This window comes from Protopterus annectens, chromosome 11.part0 (genome assembly GCF_019279795.1).
Source record: "Protopterus annectens isolate FY-2018-M chromosome 11.part0, PAN1.0, whole genome shotgun sequence".
Taxonomy (NCBI): Eukaryota; Metazoa; Chordata; order Ceratodontiformes; family Protopteridae; genus Protopterus; species Protopterus annectens.
In genome coordinates this window covers 838,980,836-839,002,130 of record NC_056745.1, presented here as the reverse complement: position 1 = coordinate 839,002,130, position 21,295 = coordinate 838,980,836, and the positions used below count along the sequence as shown (strand labels likewise).

Below are 21,295 nucleotides of genomic sequence, written 5' to 3'. Positions count from 1 at the left end.
TCAAATATAACTCCCCCTACTATCACTAGGGAACAGGTCCTTAATGCTCTCTCTAACACCAACAAGACTGCATCAATGGGCCCAGACAATATCCCAGGATGCCTTCTAAATAGCATGAAACATGACCTATCAAGGCCTCCGAAATTACTATTTAACTGTAGATCCAAGCAGGTTTCATGCCTCATGAATGGAGAAAGGCAAGTCATCTCTCTACACAAAGGTGGGCCATCTACATACCCTAGAAACTACAGACCCATTAAGTCTCACTAATCTAATATGTAAAGCCATGGAAAGAATAACACTGAACCCAACCCAGTTTGGTTTCTTCAAGGGCAGATCATGCCTACTCAACCTGGTGGACTTCTTTGAGAAGGTCACCAAAGCAATGGATGAGGGCAAAATTGTTTGCATTGCCTACCTTGATCTGCCTAAGGCATTTCACACAATACTCCACTCAGGTATTGTTGACAAACTCAAGAAGTTAGGTACAAACCCATATGTCATCCAGTGGATAGCCAATTGGCTCACAGACAGGATCCAGGAAGTTAATATTGGGGATCCACCTCTACAAAGAGGCCAGTCATAAGCAGAATCCCTGAAGGATCAGTCCTTGGACCCTTCCTTTTTGGCATTTACTTCTCAGAAGTCAAGCTGACTAAATTTGCAGAGGATTGCAAATTAGGAGCGGTCACTGAATCTCAGACTGACACAAATGTTCTCCAGGAGGGGCTGACACAGACAAATAACTGATGACAGAGCCATGGACTAAAACTAAATGCCAGGAAATATAGTAATATCCTTTGGGAAGTCATCCATCCCTGGTAACTGGAAGTCATTCATCCCTGGTAACTATCATATTGACAACACACCCCTTAGAATTGACCCAGCAGACAGGGACTTAAGGACACACACATATAGTAATCTAGCCTTTGACCATCATATGTCTACAGTGGTGAAAAAAATCATTCTATATCGTGCAACTTATAAACAAAGGTATGGCATCCAAGTCCAAGGAAGTCATTGCTCCACTGTATTCGGCATTCATCAGACCTATCAAGTACAACGCCCCCTTTGGTATGTACCTAACCATGCATATCCGACAAATGGAACATCCACAGAAGTTCCTCACTAAAAGAATACAGGGTGCAAGTAAAATGTCCAATGCAGACTGCCTCAAGGCCCTATCCCTGTATTCTATCCCCTACAGGGTTTTGAGGGGAGATATATGCCTGGCATACAGGGCATTGTCAGACCCCACTCTGATGGACCTCCTGCATATCTACAAAAAAACACAGCACCACAATTACCTGTTCTAAAGACTTAGACCTTGCCTGTGATATAAATAGGTCCTGCTGGAAAGATAGGTACATATCCCAGGGACTACCACATTTACAAAACAGAGCCCCCACCCACATGAAGAAGAGTTCCTCCCTAATCCAATTCAAGTGCAACTTGGACAACTGGATGGGAAACTGGAAATTCATCACTGGTTTGGCACCCATGTCTCTAATGGACACATTTACAAATTCATATACCAATTTCAATTATTCAGTTATTAATCTTAGTGCCCAGTTTAAAAGCTAAATTAAATGCAGGGGTCTTAACGGTTATTCCAAGCTCATTCGGCTACCTTATGTTCTTGGTCTTATTTAAAGTTTCTGTTGGACTTGCATTTCATAAAAAGATGATGCAATGCTTTACAAAGTCCTAATCGGTATGTGGATCATTTCAAAAGATGTTATATGTCTACTGTTACACTCTCCACAGCAAAGAACACAGCATCCATGGGACCTGACAACATCCCACGCTGAGTTCTACATGAACTACAGAATAAACTGGCATCCCACCTAAGCACCATGTTCAATCATAGTCTCACCTCAGGCTTTGTGCCCACTGAATGGCGCACAGCGACGGTTATCCCACTCCACAAAGGGGGAGCCACCACGGACCACGGAAACTACCACCCCATTAGTCTAACGAGTCTGGTCTGCAAGGCCATGAACTTATCATGGAACTTCTAAACAAAGACATTGGTAATCTCCAAACTCTGGACCCCACCCAGTTTGGGTTTGTAAAAGGCAGATCATATCTCCTAAACCTGAAAGACTTCTTTGAAGCAGCCACCAAAGCCGTAAACGAGGGTAAGATGGTTGACACAGCCTATCTAGATCTCGCCAAGGCTTTTGACACCATCCCCCTCTTTGGAATTATAGATAAACTCACTAAACTAGGTATAAACCCCTATGTCACAAGATGGGTTGCAAGTGGCTCACTGACAGAACCCACACTGTGAAAGTAGCAGACTCTAAATCCGACTTCAGACCAGTGACAAGTGGAGTACCACAGGGTTCAGTCCTAGGTCCTCTCCTGTTTGGAATCTACTTTCCTGACGTACAAGCTAACACAGAAGGTCTTTGACTAACGAAGTTCGCAGATGACTGCAAACTAGGAGCCATAACTGAAACTCCTAAAGATGTGGACATCCTACAAAAGGGCCTCACTGAGACAGAAGCCTGGTGTCAAAGCCATGGCCTCAAGCTCAATGCCAAACAGTGCATTGTCAACCCCTTTGATAAAAACTCTGTACCCATGAGCTACCGCATAGGTGGTAGTCTACTTAACACTGAAAGTGTGATAAGAGACCTTGGGACATAGATGGACAGTAGCCTCTCCTTTGATAATCACATTGCCACAGTAGTCAGGAAATCATTCTACGTGGCACACTTCATCACAAAAGGTTTCTCATCAAGGAATAAAGAAAGAGGTCATTGTTCCCCTCTACTCGTCACTCATTAGACCCATTATAGAGTACAGCGCCCCTTTTGGTATGTACCTCACAAGACATCAACAACTGGAAAGGCCGCAGAAATACCTCATAAAGAGGATTACTGGCCTCAAACAGATGCCCTACACAGACAGTCTCAAAAAACTCCAGCTTTACTCTGTCGCATATCACCTACTCAGAGGCAATATCTGCCTAACATACAAAGCTATCTCAAACCCAGAGCTGTTGGACATGCTCCACATAAAGAAATCCCAATCCCTCCGAGCTACATGCTCTAGGGACCTAAACCTTGTCGCCATAATAAACAGAACATGCTGGAGGAATGGATTCCTGTCCCAGAGACTTCCCATACTCCGGAACTAACTACCTATCTATATCAAACAAACAAAGCTCCTCATTAGCACTCAAGAAAAATCTTGATGATTGGGTGGGAAATAGGAAATTCACTGGGGGATCACCTCTGTGGCTCTGCTCGACAGGGGCACAGGAAAATAATTTTCTTGGGTGGCAAAAGCCAGGGTACGTTTTTGGCTAGGCTTGTATAGGCCCTAGGGCCGATAGCCTAGTACCCACCTATAACTTAAAAATAAGAAAAAGGTTTGGCTTATCACAGAGTATAACTAATAAATGCAATGGAATAATTTGACAGATGGCAACAGTGTCTGCACTACAAGAAACAAAATAAATGAAAAAATAATACCACCTTGTACATTTTTAATTACAATAATGTCCTATATTCTCTTTGCCTTTTTACCCACAAAACACGACAATGTCAACTTCTGTTGATATGCTTAAAAAAAAAAATTATGCCCATAACCAGAGGTACCAACCTCCTGACCATATATTTCACACCTTGGTCTTGCAAATCTCATGTTCAATCAAAAATCTCTACAAATAAATAATGGGTCCATTTTTTCTACATCTTATTCTGAAATGCCCTTCTCCACAGAACTAGCATCCACTTAATATCTAACCTTTCACATCTTTTCTGCAGTGTATTACTCCCTTAGTACAATTCCCATCTTCATCCTCTCCTTTTCTCAAATCTAAGCACTCTAACAACCTCTACACACACAATATTTTCAGTTTACTTTTCATTCTCTTTTAAGGTATACAGCTTTCAATTTTACATTTTCCTTTGACCTACCTCTCCCGGATATGTATTTTATATTTGTTACCTGGGGTAGATCACTGATCCACATGGGTCTTTTTTCAGACAGCCTTGGAGCACTGTCTAATTAAGTGACTTGCTCAGAGTCAAACAGGCACACAAACTGAGGGAATCAAACCCTAGACTACGGGGAGCAGCTCATTATACCAGATCACAGCCTTCTCTCTCTGTGCTATCTGCCAGACTATATTCTGCTGCCAGACTATATTCTGCTGCCATTGTCAAGAATTAAGACAATGGAATTCACTGCAATGAAGGCAAACTGTAAACTCTTTATATATCTAGCTTGAAAACATTTTCTTAATGATGTACAATTATATCATATACATGTAAATTACTTATTCCCCACGGGTAACACCTGAAAGAACTTGAGGTTTAGTACACTATTTCTGTTTACTACAGTAAACTATATAAATAACTGAACAAACATTCCTTAAATAGTAAAATCAGGGTCAAGGAATTAGAAGTCACCCTTTCTATTTTTTTCCCACTAAATATATTCAGTTTTCTTTGGACCGATCAATGAAATGGAAGGAAAAACTAAATAAAGGGAAATTATGCAAAAGTTTATGAAGTCAATAAATGAAAATAAAATGTGGCTCAGAAACATGGGCATAATTATATGTACATTAAAAAAGAAAACAAAATGAAAAAAGAGCAACTTACCTGCCAGAAACGACAAGTGTTCCATCATCAAGTAAATAATCGATGACATTCCTTGGTATTGGGAGCACAACACTGGAAACAATTAGCAGAAACAGAGTGTATGTTAGCACAATCATAAACAGCACTACAGAAAAAAAGCAATAATGCATTTAATTACACCTTCTTTGCAGTAAGAAGATGACAAAAATGCAATATAAACAGAAAGGACTAGAAATCTTAGGGCATGTTCCTCTTCCCTCTGTATGCCTCTCGCACTATTTCTCAGTCTTCTCCTCATGGTATCACTTGTTGCAACTATTCTCACTTGCCTCCTTTAATGTCTTCATACCTCTCTATATAACCCTCCACCCCTTAGAGAGTTGACCCCCTAGTCAGGGACTTGGGAATGACAAACAGTAATCTAGTCTTTGACCATCATGTGTCTACAGTAGTGAGGAAATCAATCATTCTATGTTGCACAACTTATAAACAAAGGTATGGCATCTAAGTCCTAGGAAGTCATTGTTCCACTGTATTCGGCATTCATCAGACCTATCATAAGAGTACAATGCCCGCTTTGTTATGTACCTAGCCAGGCATATCCAACAAATGGAACATCCACAGAGGTTTCCCACTAAAAGAATACAGGGTGTAAATAAAATCCCCTATGCAGACCACCTCAATGCCCTATCCCAAGGCCCTATCCCTATATTTTATCTCCTACAGGCTGCTCAGGAGAGGTCTATGCCTGGCATACAGGACCTCCTGCATATCCACAGAACAAACAGCACCAGAATTATCCATTCTAAAGACTTAAACCTTGCCTGTGATATAAAAAGGACCTGCTGGAGAGACAGACATGTACCCCAGAGACCATCCCATCTCTGAAACAGGCTCCCCATCCATGTAAAGCAGAGTTCCTCCCTACCAAACAAATTCAAGTGTAACTTTGACAATTGGATGGGGAACAGGAAATCCATCCCTGTCTCGGCACCTATGTCTCTAAAGGACATGAGCAACCTGTAAATGGGTCATCTCCCAATCCCCTGCTTACACTTATCAAGGGTACCAGAACTTGTCAGAGATTTGGAATGCATGGCTAGGCTTAAAGGCCTTTGTGGTTGAACACCTAAGACCCTATAATATGCTGATATTGGTGTAGCATAACCCATCTCAGTCATTATGGCTACACCTTATCCAAAAAGCTCTACTAAGCAAAATTCCATTTTCCATCCATGTTTTGATATTGTAAACTGCTTCTTGAAGTAAATGCTGTAGCATATTTTTGCATCTGTAAATATTTTTAGCATATCCTTGTGTCTGTAAAATATGTTTTGTTCATTTCTTATGTGATCCTACTTACCCGGGCTGTGCGTGCAAATGTTCCACTGAGATCAGCGCACTACCCTGGTAAACAGTTCTAAATAGATTTTAATATGTCAATGACTACAGGCTCTAAACTTAAAATAATAATCCAGTCTCATGTCACTGGCAACCTTCATTCAGAAGGACACAGTAAATTCTACACACCAAGTTCAGCAGTTTAAGTACCACAAAGAAGTTTATAATATCTACAGTGAAATTCTACCTATGCCAGTTCTCACAGTGGTTTAACACAGCAGTTACAGTTAGGATGTGGTTTCACATCTTAAAGTTCCAAAATATTTACTTAGAAAAGGGAACAGGAACAGTTAAGAAAATATATGGAATACTGGGCAGTAATGGAGCCATTAGTCACAACCAATCCACAATACCAGACACCGTGGAGGTGTTAAAGACCAAAAAGACCACTGACTTTACTACAGTCAATTTTTAATGAATCACAGACAGAAACAAAAAACAGGAAAATTAATAAAACCATCATGGTGGTAGTTTTTATTAATTTTCTTGTTTTTTGTTTTGGTTATTATCTGTGGTTATAGTGGGAGCGGTCGGTGCTATAGACACTTTTTTTTTTGATTATATAAAAGTCATTAGCTACAAGCTAAAGTCATCACAACAGTACCAGCAGTGTCATGGCCATTTGGCATATGCAGATACATGCCACCCAAATTTAAGTAGGTTTTACTCCACAGATAGGACTCTAGTCCCAGATACTAGTCAACCACAAGGGCTGCTGTGTGAACATGAACTTAAAATAATTATGTAAACCTTCTTCATCACACATCCAATGAAGTTTAATACCCAACAAAGAATACACCTTTTCAACTGCAATAGTATATCAGCAACCTTCTAGTAGCAGCTTCATTACTGACACCAAGCATAGCTAATCCCAAATGTAAACAGATGCAAATTCCTGAAATTAAGAAAGGAGCCCCCCCCCATGTTATTTTCCCAAATAATCCACCTTTGTGACTGCAACAAACCTTCACCAGTACTAAGTGCCATTCAGCTCATAAAGAACTGCATGAAGACCACTCCTGGTATCCTGCAGCAAGTTTTAACTATTTGGTAGCTGACTAAAATCACAAGAGCTTATTTTTGCTGATTTGCGCACACACACACACACACACACACACACACACACACACACACACACACACACACACACACACACTAGCAGACTGCACATTACATGCTGAAACAGTGTCTTTGGAGCACTGCCCTACAGGTGCAATATCACCAAATATGGGCATACATTTCAGTGTTAAAGATGACAACCAGCTCCAATGTAGCTGCTTAAATGTAGTTCTGCCAATCATAGTGTCACTTTTATTGAAATCCATTTCAGCAAATGGCTTATAAAGTGATTCTGTCCATGAAAATTTAAGTTCTTAGTTCTGGTGAAAGGAGGAGCAAAAGGAAGACTGAGACTTTTTTTTAAACATACATCCTTTTTTTCTCTGTGCCTGCAGACCTTCATTTACCCCCAACAGGTTTTGAGCCCATTTGTTCTTGGGAAAGGTCCATCCTGAAGCATGAACTACCCTGGTGAAGCCAGACCCACAGGTTATTGGGACAATGGCATCCACCCTTGACAGGCAGATAATTGGGTAATAACAGGGCATAAGTGCCTCCATGGCCACCTGTAGAACAGTCCCCTTGGGTGGTTCTCTCTTGGGGAAGGTCAAGACACCTGGATTAAAAACAGATGAGCTCAAGAGCTGGGGGGAGCGGGTGGTCATGAAAACTAGATGACACCAGCCCCCTTCTCTGCAACCTTTCAAACAGGGCACAGACTATAACGGCATTTCTATTCTGACCCAATCCCAGCTTCATAAATGGTTGACATAAGCACATCACCTTGCAAACTCCCCCCCCCCTCCACAGCTCTTCCAAAGCTATAGCTACTGTGCAGTTTTGGGTTGTCTGGGTTGTAGTCGGGGCACTCTCTCCCTATGCTGGACTGGGCTTGTGGCTCTTATGTATTATCAGAAAATCAGAAATGAGACTTCATAGCGTTTTTTTTTTTTCCTCCTTACAGCCGACCATCAGCTACCACAAGCTCCTCTCCTCATCCACAGTGTCTATCAGATGATTTAGCCTCCCCCAGGCTCAACTGAGCCACAGCTGGGGCTGGTGAGGAGATCAAGGACTCTTGTACAGTATCATACTTTTGTTAGGGAGTGTGCTCTAACTTTCACCCACCAGCTCACAGCAGCCATGCATGTGCAACCTGTTGACTAAGCAGCACACCACATTTCCATCATGGAGCTCACCAAGCTCTCAAAAGTTGCTTACTGCAGCAAGCAATGCTGCCTCCCTCCCCACAGGATGGGCGAACTGATACTGGCCACTTATTCCCATTCCGTGGCTCCACCAGTGCCTGTACTGCTAATCAAACAGTGGTCATTTAGGGCACAGCAAATGCATTGTCCCTCTGTGCCATAGGGCTGCTTTTCTGACATATTTGTTATCAGAAAACTAATGGCATAGCTGTTATTAATGCAACTACTATATTATATTATATATTAGGGCTGCAACCTTTTCAAATATGCAGAGTCAAATGTTTTAATGGAAACATGTAGCATTGCTGGACAACAAATATTTACAAGTGCTCAGAGCTCCAGTTCACTTGGTTGCCAAAATAAAAGCTCATTTTTTCACATCACATTAAGGTGTTTTATATACAAAATCATCGTTTTATACAACCTCTTAAAAGGAAACTTGGGAGGTATTTTTTGCCCTAAATTCTGAGGACACTTGCCATTTTTCATGTTTTTTTTTCATGGAATCCGAATGCATAACTAAGGACACTCCTGCATAAAGAGGGAAAGGTGGCAAGCCTACTCTGTAGGAATTTTTATCTTGTTATTGTTATCTAAAAAATCAAAATGATAGTTACATACACTGTTTAATCATATGCTACATAGTCTTTCGTACTACTGCTGTAGGCATTAAAACCATTCCGCAGAGAAAAACTTCCCAGGCATCATGCATCACACACCTCTCATTCTCCAGTTCATCAACAGGCAGTACTGAGCTGAGAAAAAAAGGAAAAAAAAAAAAAGTCATGGAGAAAGCAGAGCACCACAGAAATGCCAAGAGTGTGGGATGGAGAGAAGGGTATGTTGCCAAAAATGGATCTTATTACAATCTAGCTTTATAGTACGTACATACATTTCTTATCTTACAAGAAAAGGAACCCTCTGACAGAATCTATCACACCTGTGTGGCCACCATCATGCAAGACAGCAGACCTAAAAGAAGACCTGGTTATGGAACTAATACCCACCCTGTAATGCTTCACATAGATGTTTGGGGAGAAAAAAACTGCAGCTGCATAAATGTATACTACAATACTATAAAGAAGGCTATTAAAAGTAGACTCTTACTTAATCAAATGCATCAATGGAGCTGTTAAGAGGCTCTCCCATGCTTTTAATAATGCAATTAGCTAACCATTTGGAAAGTGTATGCTTCCTTTTCTGTTCAGCATTAACTTAGTAAATGCAAAGAACAGCAGGTCATCTTTACAGAATAATTTGGTTTTGTCATATAGGAGTACACTCTACAGTGGACATTCACACCAGTGAAAAGATATACTCAACATGATTAAAATTTTCAGGCAAAAAGGGGTCCCTATCAATTGAACAAGTTTTCAGAAACTTGAAATTCATATGGTCGAGTTTTTGAAAACCCAAAGCTGTTGAATGGAGATCGTGGTACAGTGCAGATCAGGAAATGTATCCTTTTCCTCATTGTAATGCAATCTCAGAGTTGGTATATATAATTGGCAGGGGGTGTGGGGGGTGCAGGGCAAAAACATAAAAAAGGTAGATTTTAGTGTTTTTTTTTGTTTTTTTTTTTTTTATCTTAGATTTTTTTTTATGTTCAATTTTTCAGAAACTTGATTATATGTTCTCAACTGTATAAATTTCGAGTTTCTGAAAACTTGTTCATCTTACATGGACCCGGCAAAAGGAAAAGCGAATGAATTTGTTCAGGTTTAACTCTGTGGCACCTTTAGGGTTAGCTCTAAGTTTCATCATTTCTTTGTGGAGGACTCGTAAGGTGATTTGATAGAAAAGCCTTGCAGCTAAAACAAATCCCTTAGCCGAAGCAATGCCTACTAAGAAAGGACTACTCCAAGAAAAGAACTTCAAGACCTCAGAAGCTGCTGGTTCAAAGAGAGAGACAGAGAGACAGGGTAAGCTTTTTAAGAATAATCAAAATGTCCCATGTACACACAGTCTATTTAGCTGAAGGCATGAGATGGAACACACATCTAAAATGTGTTCCAAATATTCAAACAAGCCAGAGGATGACAGTCTTGAACAGAAAAAGTATCCAGCTAAATCTGGATGGAGAGGCAATTGAAACCATAATCAAAAAATCTGATAACAGTAAGAAAGGATTAAGGCAACAAGAGTGGTGGAAAAGTTGGTCCATTTATCCTTGTAAATTTTATCTGAAAAGATCTCTCAAAAGGAAGAAATAATGGACACTACTCTCTGCAAAAAGTCGGATTTCTGGTTATTATTGGAGCTGAAGAAGCTAGGCCATCAGCTTTAGAGAGTGAAGTTTGCTTGAATTTGAGATGGCAGCAGCTTGAAAGCAAGTAGCTGGACAGGCTTCTGAAGAAAATTAGTTTATTTAATTATCTTTGTTTTAACAGGAAAGTCTGAATGGAATAAAACTAAAACACTTTTTCAACAGATACCCAGGGATAACACCAGATTTGACACCAGATTTGACATATATATATATATATATATAAAATACAGTTACATAATATCAAAAGACAGGGATGCAGAAGAAGGAAGAAAGTTTGTTGCAGACAGAATGGAGATAATGATTCTGGCTAGAAGACTAGCTTTCTGAATGCCTTTCGTCCTCAAGAGGGAACTCGGGAAAAGTGTAAAAGAGTCTGCATGATCACTTGCAAGCTAAGGCAGTTCAGGGCTAAACGCCCAGTGAAGAAAATCAGAAAATGAAAAATGAATTTGGGACACTTGGAGCTGTTTGGAGAGGCAAAGTCAGAACGTACTGCACAGACCCAGATGTAAACATTTTTCTATAAAAACAGCCTGACTTCAAGATCCCTTCTCAGTCAAAGACAATGAATGAATCTGTCTACAACAGAACTGTCCACTGTTTAATATAACCCCTAGGAATTACTGCACTTTGCTGGCTCATTACTACAATCTCACTGCTTCCTGACAAAGTGGCCAGTTTCCCTCATTTGATGATGCTCCTAACCACAGCCATACCATCTTGAGTGTATGCAAGTAACATTCTTACTTGCGTCCTAAAACTCCAAGAGACTAAAAAATGTCCTGGTTTCCAACCCCTATATGAAAGTGAGACTCCTGAAGCAACCAGTTACCCTTTATAGTCTGTCCAGTATAACTCACTCATCCTAAGGCTAATACATTTGTGATAAGTGTAGCATGAGGAGTCTGTGCTAGAACAGGCACCCCAACAGAAGAGTGGATAGCTCTATCCACCAGTGGAGGTGCAAATGACAGGCTTTTGATATCTCTATTGGATAAGAGTGTGGAATCAAGATGCTGGAATGAATAATCTTCATGTATAATCTGAAAAGAGGGAGCATGGAGATGGAGAGTATCATGAGGCCTAAGGTATTGAGCCTTGAGAAAGGACTCTGCCGAGCACTGACTGAGCTGATGATTAGAAGCAATTGTTTGCTGGAGGGATAATATCCTGTCCTGCGGATAAAGGTCCAAGAGATCACAGTGTCTAAAGGTGCAGCCTATGAATGTGAAGGCCTGAGATGCAATCAACCAGAACATAAGACTGACTGCAACCCAAAGGAAAATAAGAGTTTCAAAAGAAAGCTCCTTTTGTAAATTGCCTTGAGGTAACAGAATGAGGAACACGTTATGCGGACAAGGGAAAACTGATTATTTCTTGCAGTTTGTGGTGGGCTGTTACTACATATGCACATTTGATGTACATTACACCTTTGAAGCCAAGGTGAGACTATGAGACTAAAAATACAATTCCTGAATTGATAATGACTGGCTCCGAACCAAAAGCATGTACAACTGCTTGACTCTTGGCTATCTTGATGGGAAAGTAGGCATCCTGGAGGTCCAAAGAGTACATCCAGTTTTCTTCTAATATGCAAAGAAGGGCAAACTACATGCTGACCATTCAAAAGCCTCATTTTAGGATAAAGACATTTAGACCACTGAGACCCGGAATGGGAATGATTTTTCTCTCTGACACCAACTAGAATCTGAAATAAAATCATAAACTTCCCTAGTCTAGTCTAATGTGACCCTTTTTTTTTACAGCTATTTTCCCAAGGAGTCTAGCACCTCTTCCCTTGTCATTTTATTTTCTGACAGGGTAGGAAATTCTACAAGGGAAAAGACAAAAATTCAAAAGGAATAAAAATGGCACGGTGTAACCTCCATATATTATCTCCCTTCTCCACCTGACGATGGGAATGTTTTGTTGAAATAGAACATGTAATGGGAACTGCCTTTCTGACTGTTTTCAAAGAGGAGCAGCTGCACAAGGCATCAGAAATTACAGTTGTGTAAACTGCACAGTAGATGTCTGAATTTCTCACTGCTTTACAAGCCTTTATACTATAAGTGTTGTATCCAAACAAGGATAGAACAACTGGCTAGCTTCACACAGCTCTGGCTCCCACCCACACCTTCACTCTAACTGCTGACTGGACAACCCAGAGGAGGGAAATCAGCAGTCAAAGTGAAGAAAAAGAACGTTCTCGATCATAAAAGAAAAGCAGCATACTCAAACTGAAACCCAAACCAAAATACAATAGTACCAAAACACATAATTTTGGATTATGGTAGGTGTGGCTGCTAGGGCAATGAGGAATTTGTATATCTACTGTTATAGGCAAGTGCAATTTGTACAGTTGTACTACGTCCTTAATTCCTACAGCTGCAGTAGCCTTTAAGCTATATGGCTGGATTACCAAAGCATATCCAACCGGGGGAGAGGGGGATATGGATGCAGAAACCACTGGAAAATGGTCCTAACATAGCCTGTCATGAATCTGGAGAAGGAATCCATCTTGTAATATCTTGTTAAAGTATGTACCAAAGACCATGCAGTTACCTCTAGAATGCTTAGAGTCCATCTACTTCCAGTATGGCACTGAAAAGCCAAGGCTCTAATATAATGAGTCTCGATACTACCTAAAATAGATTTGCCATGCTGGGTACAATGAAAAGCAATAGCAGAGGACAACCAACTGGAAATGGTCTGTTTTGACAGAAGTTGTCTTTTGTTTGTCCCATCATAATAAATAAACAGTTGATTTGCTTTTCTAAGGGACTTTCTTCTGTCAAGATAGTACGAGAGTTGTGTATGCACGTCCATGGTATGTACAATCTTTTCTCCCTGGTTCTTAGGATCTGGATAGAAAGCTGGGAGATTAATAGCGTGATCATTCTTGAAACCACTTTGGGCATGAACAAGAGATTTATTTTAAGACAGACCTTATCCCTGTGGAAAATCAACTTCAACTCACCCACCACGACAGCTTGCAACTCAAATATTCTTCTTGCAGATGTCAAACCAATAAGAAATGTTTCCCATGAAATGAAACTTAAATTTGCTTGATGGGCAGGTTGAAATGGAGACAGGTAACTTTTCAAGCATAAAATTCAGATCATAGGGAGAAGTGACCCGTGTAAGAGGATATCTCAATTCTAAATCTCTCTTCAGAAATCATTTCATTAAAAACATGTTGAAATAGCTCCAAGATGTACTTTGATAGAAGAATAAGAGAGGCCTAAGGATAGCAACTCACACAAATTATTGAGCACCAGTGGTACATGAACCCTAATAGGACCACGGTTATTGGCTAGGTACCAACTAGAAAATCACTTCCACTTGCCAATAATAAAATCCCCTTAGTAGAAGATTTTCCTGCCTCCTTTACACCTACTGCACATGAAAAAGGTGCCTAAAAGGTATCGAATTTAAATCATCCAGGTATCAGAACTGAATCATCTAGGCATTTAGTTTAAGTTGTTTGAGATTTGGGTGTATCAAACTCCCTTCAGTAAGTAGTTCCAGTCTGTGAGGAAGACTGTAGTAATTGCCCTTGACCAGTTCCATACGAAGGAAGAATCAGTGCTGCCTGAGCCAAAAGGGAGTTACCACAATTACTTTTGGGCAGTCCTTCTGAGTCTTCAGAATTATCCTGGTTAACAGTGGAAAGGGTGAAAAGACAGAAACATTCCAGTCTACAGGAATGAAAATGCATCTGTTTTGAAAGAAGCCAAATAGATGTATTTGAGGCATTTCCCACAACTGGATCCATTCCTGGAAGACCCTCTCATTTAATTTAAAATCATGAGGGTTTGTCCTGGTCCTGCTCAGCTTGACCACCACTACACTTTAGTGCAGGATGCTTGGAGGGTTATGAAATGCTCAACAGGCAACTCCCGAACTAACAGCCATCCTGCACAGTCCTGCACAGAACATTTCTTTATGTACCTGTACAGGACCCTAAAACGACAGGTGATGAAGAAATTTCAAGGCATGAATCACAGCTAACATCCCTCTGACATTTATTTGGTCTGTCTGAAGAATTCCACATGCCTTGCACTTTTATCCCCAAATCAACTGCTCTTCAAGCACAACTTTTGGTGTCTTGAGGTTACAGACTGGCTTGGAATCGGAGGAGAAAAGGGGAGACCTGGATTTGGTTCTATACGTTGTCTTCACCAGCGCAATTCCTTTACGACAAGCCCAAACTTGAAATCTGAAGTTCCAGGGGATGCAAATGATGGGTCCTCGTTTTTTTTTTTTTTTTAAGACACCATTACATTTTTCTCATATGTAACCTTTCAAGAGAAATCATGAGGATCACAGAAGCGATGAACCTTGGGATCCATAGAAATTATCTTGCAGATGTCAGAGACTGAAGGAGAAGTTCAGGAAAAATCCATATAAATATTCACCTTCTCCTGAGTTGAGTTAAAAAAACAAAACTTTGTTAGGAAGTGTCTAGAAGGCACCTCGGAGAAACATTCCTGTATGAATGAGTCAAGGAGGATTTCTGAAGATTTATATGGAACCCCAGAATGTTCAGGAGAGAGGAATCCCATGTTAAGGGCTTTTGACATCTGGGAAAAGATTCTGCAAAGTCATGTCATTTAAATATGGAAAATGTGAATATCATGCAGTCTGCAATTAGCTATCACAGGAGTTAGATTCCTTGTAAAGACAATGTGAGCTGCAGATAACTCAAAGGGCAATGCAGAGAACTGATAATGTGACCTAGACATATAGAAATTTCTTGAAACCTAAAGCTGTAGGAATGTGATATGCATCTTTTAGATTTAATGTTACCATAAAACTTCAGTCTGTTACTTGTCATCCCATCGGGAAAGGTCAGCCTCCTGAATCTTGGTACTTACAGATATAGATTGAGAAAAGACAGATCTAAAACTCATCTCCAAGAACTCTTTCTATACAAACAAAAAATGTTCTGAAATAGAAGCCTTTGCCCCTTAGATGAAAAGGCACTAGTTCTAGGACTACTAGGGTGGCAAGGTGTTGAAAAACCTGGGGAAAATCTGTTTAGTTTGTTGGGAAAGGAGGAATTCTCCTGAAAAGAGATTTTGTCATCCAGTGCCACCTGCAACTCTCCTGCACCACTTTTAGCACTAAAAGAGCGAAACAGAATTGGTTTCCAAAGAGGAATATAAAGTGTTTCTGGTACAGATTTTGAGAGATGAGGGGAGGAGGATGGAATGCTGGCCTAGTCATGTAGAATTAAACTGTGCCTTTATGGAAAGTGTCCTTGTTTCTATCCTGCCATCTCTTTTTTGCTTACTGACTGGCCTGAGAAAGGAGGGATTGTGTTCTGTCTTTAAGGAAAAGAGAATTTGGGAGATTTATAAAGGGGAGCTTGAAAAATCTTGTCAACTCTGAACGAATTTCCCTCTTTCATCAATTTGTTTGAAAACCTGGGTAGCAGATGGCTCAAACAAAACCTCCATACCCAAAGCTGAATTTAAATTTTAGACTCTACTTCATCAGTAAACATTTGGTTATGTACTCAGGCATAATTTCTTGACACAGCACAAGTAGAAGTTGCCCTAGACACAACGTCACTCTACACAATCACACACACTCTTTGACACATGATTAGAACCTGAGAAAGATTAGACACAATGGGATTCAGATAGGAACTACCTTCTGAAGGAACTGTGACAGATAAATTCCCTCAAACTGACTGCACAAAACAGAAAAGTTCCACAAATTGCCAGTTAAGAATTATGTACACCAAAGTGGAAGCATAAAAATATTCTTGTCCAATACTTTGCCTTCCTTGTCCGCAGGGGAAGGGATGATGGGATCCAGTAGACTACTCCCAGCTGGGAAGGATGTAGAAATGGCAGCAGGAACAGTCCCAAAAATGTACTAGTTTGAGAAACTTCATAACATGTTTCTGCCTATTTCAAAACTGAAGGCCAAGAATTAGGATTATCACGTGCAGCAATAAACATCTTTTAATGCTGTTAAATAGAAGGAATAAGGGTAGAATAAGGAAAATCCACGTGTAACATATATTGTCTCAGTTCATGGGGGAAGTCAACTTATTCCCACAAAAAACACCTCATTCATCCTGGCAAATGTCCAAGAGAAAGAAAGTTCCTACAAAGGAGGTGGAAAGGAGCAAAATTTCATCATCAGGGTAATGGGCTTTAGAATCAACAGAAGAAACCTTGTCTATGTCAGACTCGTCTGAAAAATTTTCATCAGGAATTTCTTTATTGACACTGCTCTCAGGTAAGGATTTTCGAACACCGGGACTGGCAACCTGTAATAAGTGCCTGGATCAAGGTAAGAAAATCTGAGGGTAATGGTACTCAATGCTAGAAGTCTAAACCTCAAAATGCACTCACTCGAGGGACTCCTTAAAATGGAGAACATCGACATCTGTGCAGTGACAGAGACCTGGTTCAAAGCTCCAGAGAGCACCCCTGCATTACCAGGCTATAATGCATACTACACCTTTCAACCACCTAACCCAGACCGAAACACTAAAGGCGGAGGAGTGTCCATATTCATTAAGGATGTCCACACCTCCAAGCTAGTTGCTCAGCATAATGCATCCGAGATTATCCAAGTGCAACTAACTCTGGGCAAGACCGCAATCCAAATTGTAGCTGACTACAGACCCCTCCCCCATGCACCAAGATTCCCACTCCTCTTTTCTTGATACACTGGAAAATATTAGGGTACAAGCCAGCACCCTAATAATGGGTGATTTCAGCTACCCCACCATTAACTGGGAAAACTACTCATGTACCAACTCTTTTGCTCAAGGTTTTCTGGAATTCATGAATTCCAACACCTTGGATCAACTTATCCACACCTCCACCAGGGGCAGCAATATCCTAGACCTGGTCACTACAAACATGGGCGACTGGTGTTCCACACCAGAGGTCAATTCCTCATTGGTCAGATCCGAACACAAGCTAATCACCCTAGACATCCACATCCTGCCCCCACACCCCATTAGGGAAACAACCGTAAAAAAATTTCTCCAAAGCCAACTTCACTCTTTTTAAGACAGAAGTGGCAAACTTCATGACACCCAGGAAGATGGACAATAGAGGTACGACAGCCGAATCCTACACAAATGTACTTTATAAGCACTTACACGAGTGCATGGATCGTGCTATCCCTAACACAACCAACATGCTATCCTCCAAAAAAAAGGAAGCCAATCTGGTGGTCTTCTGCCATACACAAACTCTACAACAGAAGAAAGAAACTGTTGCAAAAAAGAGTAAAATCCCATGATTGGAGGAACTCCCTGGTCAGCCTCAGAAAGAAGCTGAGAGCCCTCATAAAATCCCCCAAAGTTAGTTATGAAAACAAATTTGCCACCGATTCTAAAGACAACCACAAAGCATTCTATAGCTATGTCAAGAATCTCAATGGCAACACTCAGATCTGCTCTGAGTTATAGCACAATGGCACTAAATATACAGAACCAGCTGATATTGCCAACATCCTGGCATATAGGTTCAGTGCTAACTTTACCCCCCCTCTCACCTCCTAAAGGGCCCATTTCTATACCGGAAGAATGCAAAGTTCCTGTAATCACGGCTGCGCAGGTAAAAACCTCACTCTCCAAAGCCAAGAACATAGCATCCATGGGACCTGACAACATCCCAGGCTGCATTCTACACAAACTACAGAATGAACTGGCACCCCACCAAAGTACCATGTTTAATCATAGCCTCACTTCAGGCTTTGTGCCCATTGAATGGTGCAGAGACAGTTACCCCACTCCACAAAGGAGGAACCACGACAGATCCCGGGAACTACCGCCCCATTAGCCGGACAAGCCTGGTCTTCAAGGCCATGGAACATATCATCATGGACCTCACACAGCTCGGGTTTGTAAAAGGCAGATCATGTCTCCTAAACCTGATGGACTTCTTTGAAGCAGTCACCAAAGACCTAGATGAGGGTAAGGTGATTCACACAGCCTATCTAGATCTCGCCAAGGCTTTCGACACCATCCCCCACTCTGGAAATATAGATAAACTCACTAAACTAGGTATAAATCCCTATGTCACAAGATGGGTTGCCAACTGGCTTACTGACAGAACCTACACTGTGAAAGTAGCAGACTCCAAATCCGACTTCAGACCAGTGACAATTGAGTACCACAGGGTTCAGTCCTGGGTCCTCTCCCATTTGGTATCTACTTCGCTGAAGTACAGGCTAAGACATAAGGTCTTTGGCTAACTAAGTTTGCAGACGACTGGAAACTAGGAGCCATAATCAAAACTCCTAATGATGTAGACATCCTACAAAAGGGCCTCACTGAGACAGATGCCTGGTGTCAAAGCCATGGCCTCAAGCTCAATGCCAAAAAGTGCATTGTCATCCCCTTTGGTAAAAACACTGTACCCATGAACTACAACATAGGCGGTAGTCTACTTAACACTGAAAGTGTGATAAGAGACCTTGGGGGCACTGGTGGACAGTAGTCTCTCCTTTGATAATCACATCGCCACAATGGTCAGGTTATCCTTCTATGTGGCACACCTCTTTTTTTCTGGATGAGAAACCTTTTGTGATGAGGTCATTCTTCCCCTCTACTCATCACTCATTAGACCCATTATAGAGTACAATGCCCCTTTTGGTATGTACCTCACAAGATATCTACAACAACTGGAAAAGCTGCAGAAATACCTCACAAAGAGGATTACTGGCCTCAAACAGATGCCCTACGCAGACAGTCTCAAAAAACTCCAGCTTTACTCCGTCGCATATCGCCTACTCAGAGGTGATCTCTGCCTAACATACAAAGCTATGTCAAACCCAGAGCTGTTGGACATGATCCACTCAAAGAAATCCCAAACCCTCAGAGCTACATGCTCTAGGGACCTAAACCTTGTCACCACGACAAATAGAACATGCTGGAGGTATAGATTCCTGCCCCAGAGACGTCCCATACTCTGGAACAGAATACCTATCTATGTCAAACAGAGCTCCTCATTAGCACTCTTCAAGAAAAATCTTGATGATTGGATGGGAAATAGGAAATTCACCCCGGGGATCACTTCTGTGGCTCTGCTTGACAGGGACACAGGAAAATAATTTTCTTGGGTGACAAAAGCCAGGGTACCTTTTTGGCTAGGCTTATATAGGCCCTAGGGCCAATAGCCTAGTACCTACCTATGAACACCATGTTTTCAGATGAACCATTTTTTTAACTTTTTCCCAGCAGAAAAACCTTTAGCTGAAGACCAGCCCAGAGAATACACTACTGCCAGGTCTGGAGATCTCTGTCCCCAGTTACTCTGAGCAACTTCTCCCAGAGTGTCTCCCAAACCCAGAGAAGATGGTTCTCCAATGGCAGTATCAAACAGTAGAACAGCCAAAGAGGATGTGGCTGAAAGGACTACATCAGAGGAAGCCAGAGAAGCAAGTGAATAGTCTGAAGAACAATAAATGGCCACTACAGATTCACCCATCATCAGCTGAAGGGTTTACTGAGCCCGCAGCGTTTGCAAGTGCTCTTTGTACTTAGAGGGAAGAAACAACCCACCAAAGTTGGAGAAGAACCAATACCAGCTAGGTTAAGTATACATGCTGTAACCGAGGAGGAAGACCCAAAATCAGTAAGCACCGATAGAACAAGTTGGTTGGAATGCAAGTTGTCAAAAAGTGTTCACACACAAAAAACTGATAACACATTCTAAACACTGACTGGTTAAACTGCTGTTTAAATAACATACATACCCAAATAGTAATGTCTTTTGGCTTTTCCCGGTTAGGGGTCGCCACAGCGGAACGCCAGTCCACTTATGATTGGCAGTAGATTTTTACAGTGCCAAGGTGCCAGCCTGACTCCCAACCTTCAACAAAGGCACACCCATTCACGCACGCACCTACCTGCATGTCTTTAAACATCACTCGACCGCAGGGAGAGCATGTTGACTCCACACAGAAGGCGCTCCAGCCGAGAATCGAACCGGAGAACCTTTTGCTGTGAGGCGACAACACTAACCGCTGCACCACCGTGGGGGGGGGGGAGACGACATGCATACCCCAGTACTACCAGATTATTCATTGATATAAGTAACAAAAGTAAAGAACTCAATGTGAGGAAACTATTTTAAACATGTACTCACCAACACTGGATCTTCACAATTTACTCACCAATAAGGGGTCTTCCCACTTCTCCCCACAAATTATTACTTCCACCACGGAAAAATTCTACATTTTGATATTTCCCAAAAAACTGCCTATGATGAAATTAATGACAAACTAACCAGACACAAAAACAGTGGCCAAGGTATTGAATGGATTCCATCATAAAAGAAATACAAAACACAAGTTGCTGGAACAATGCCTCCAATGAAGTAAGTAGTATATAGGAAAATATGAAGCACTCAATCAAAAACACTGAACTACTTCACTTTATTGCAACCATAAAATCCTGTGCAAAGTAAAGCGCTTTTGTTAGAAAAGGCATAAAAATTACTTCTTCAGAACCTAAAGGGTCAGGAAATTGAACACATTTAAATAAGTCAAATACAGGAAACTGATAAAGAAAAAGGTCCGCCCCTTAAATTACAACCAATAAAATCAAAATGTATTTAATACATATAGGGTGAAATATAAATACAAAAAAAAGTTAATACAATAAATAAATGAATCATTTAAAAATCATTCAAAAGAGTGAAACTCTGAAATTCCAACGATTTAACCCATTGTCAAAACACAAGCAACCTCCACCCACCAACACAACCCAAATG

The 21,295-nt window shown here is 41.0% G+C and overlaps 1 protein-coding gene across 1 annotated transcript in view; it reads right to left on the bottom strand.

Annotated features, from left to right (window-relative positions):
* CDC123 (cell division cycle 123) overlaps nucleotides 1-21,295 on the bottom strand; it is a 904,444-nt gene that overhangs the window by 866,564 nt on the left and 16,585 nt on the right. The window contains exon 2 of the mRNA XM_044088252.1: nucleotides 4,623-4,694. Within this exon, the coding sequence (XP_043944187.1) occupies nucleotides 4,623-4,694 (72 nt within the window). The remainder of the gene's footprint in view (nucleotides 1-4,622; nucleotides 4,695-21,295) is intronic.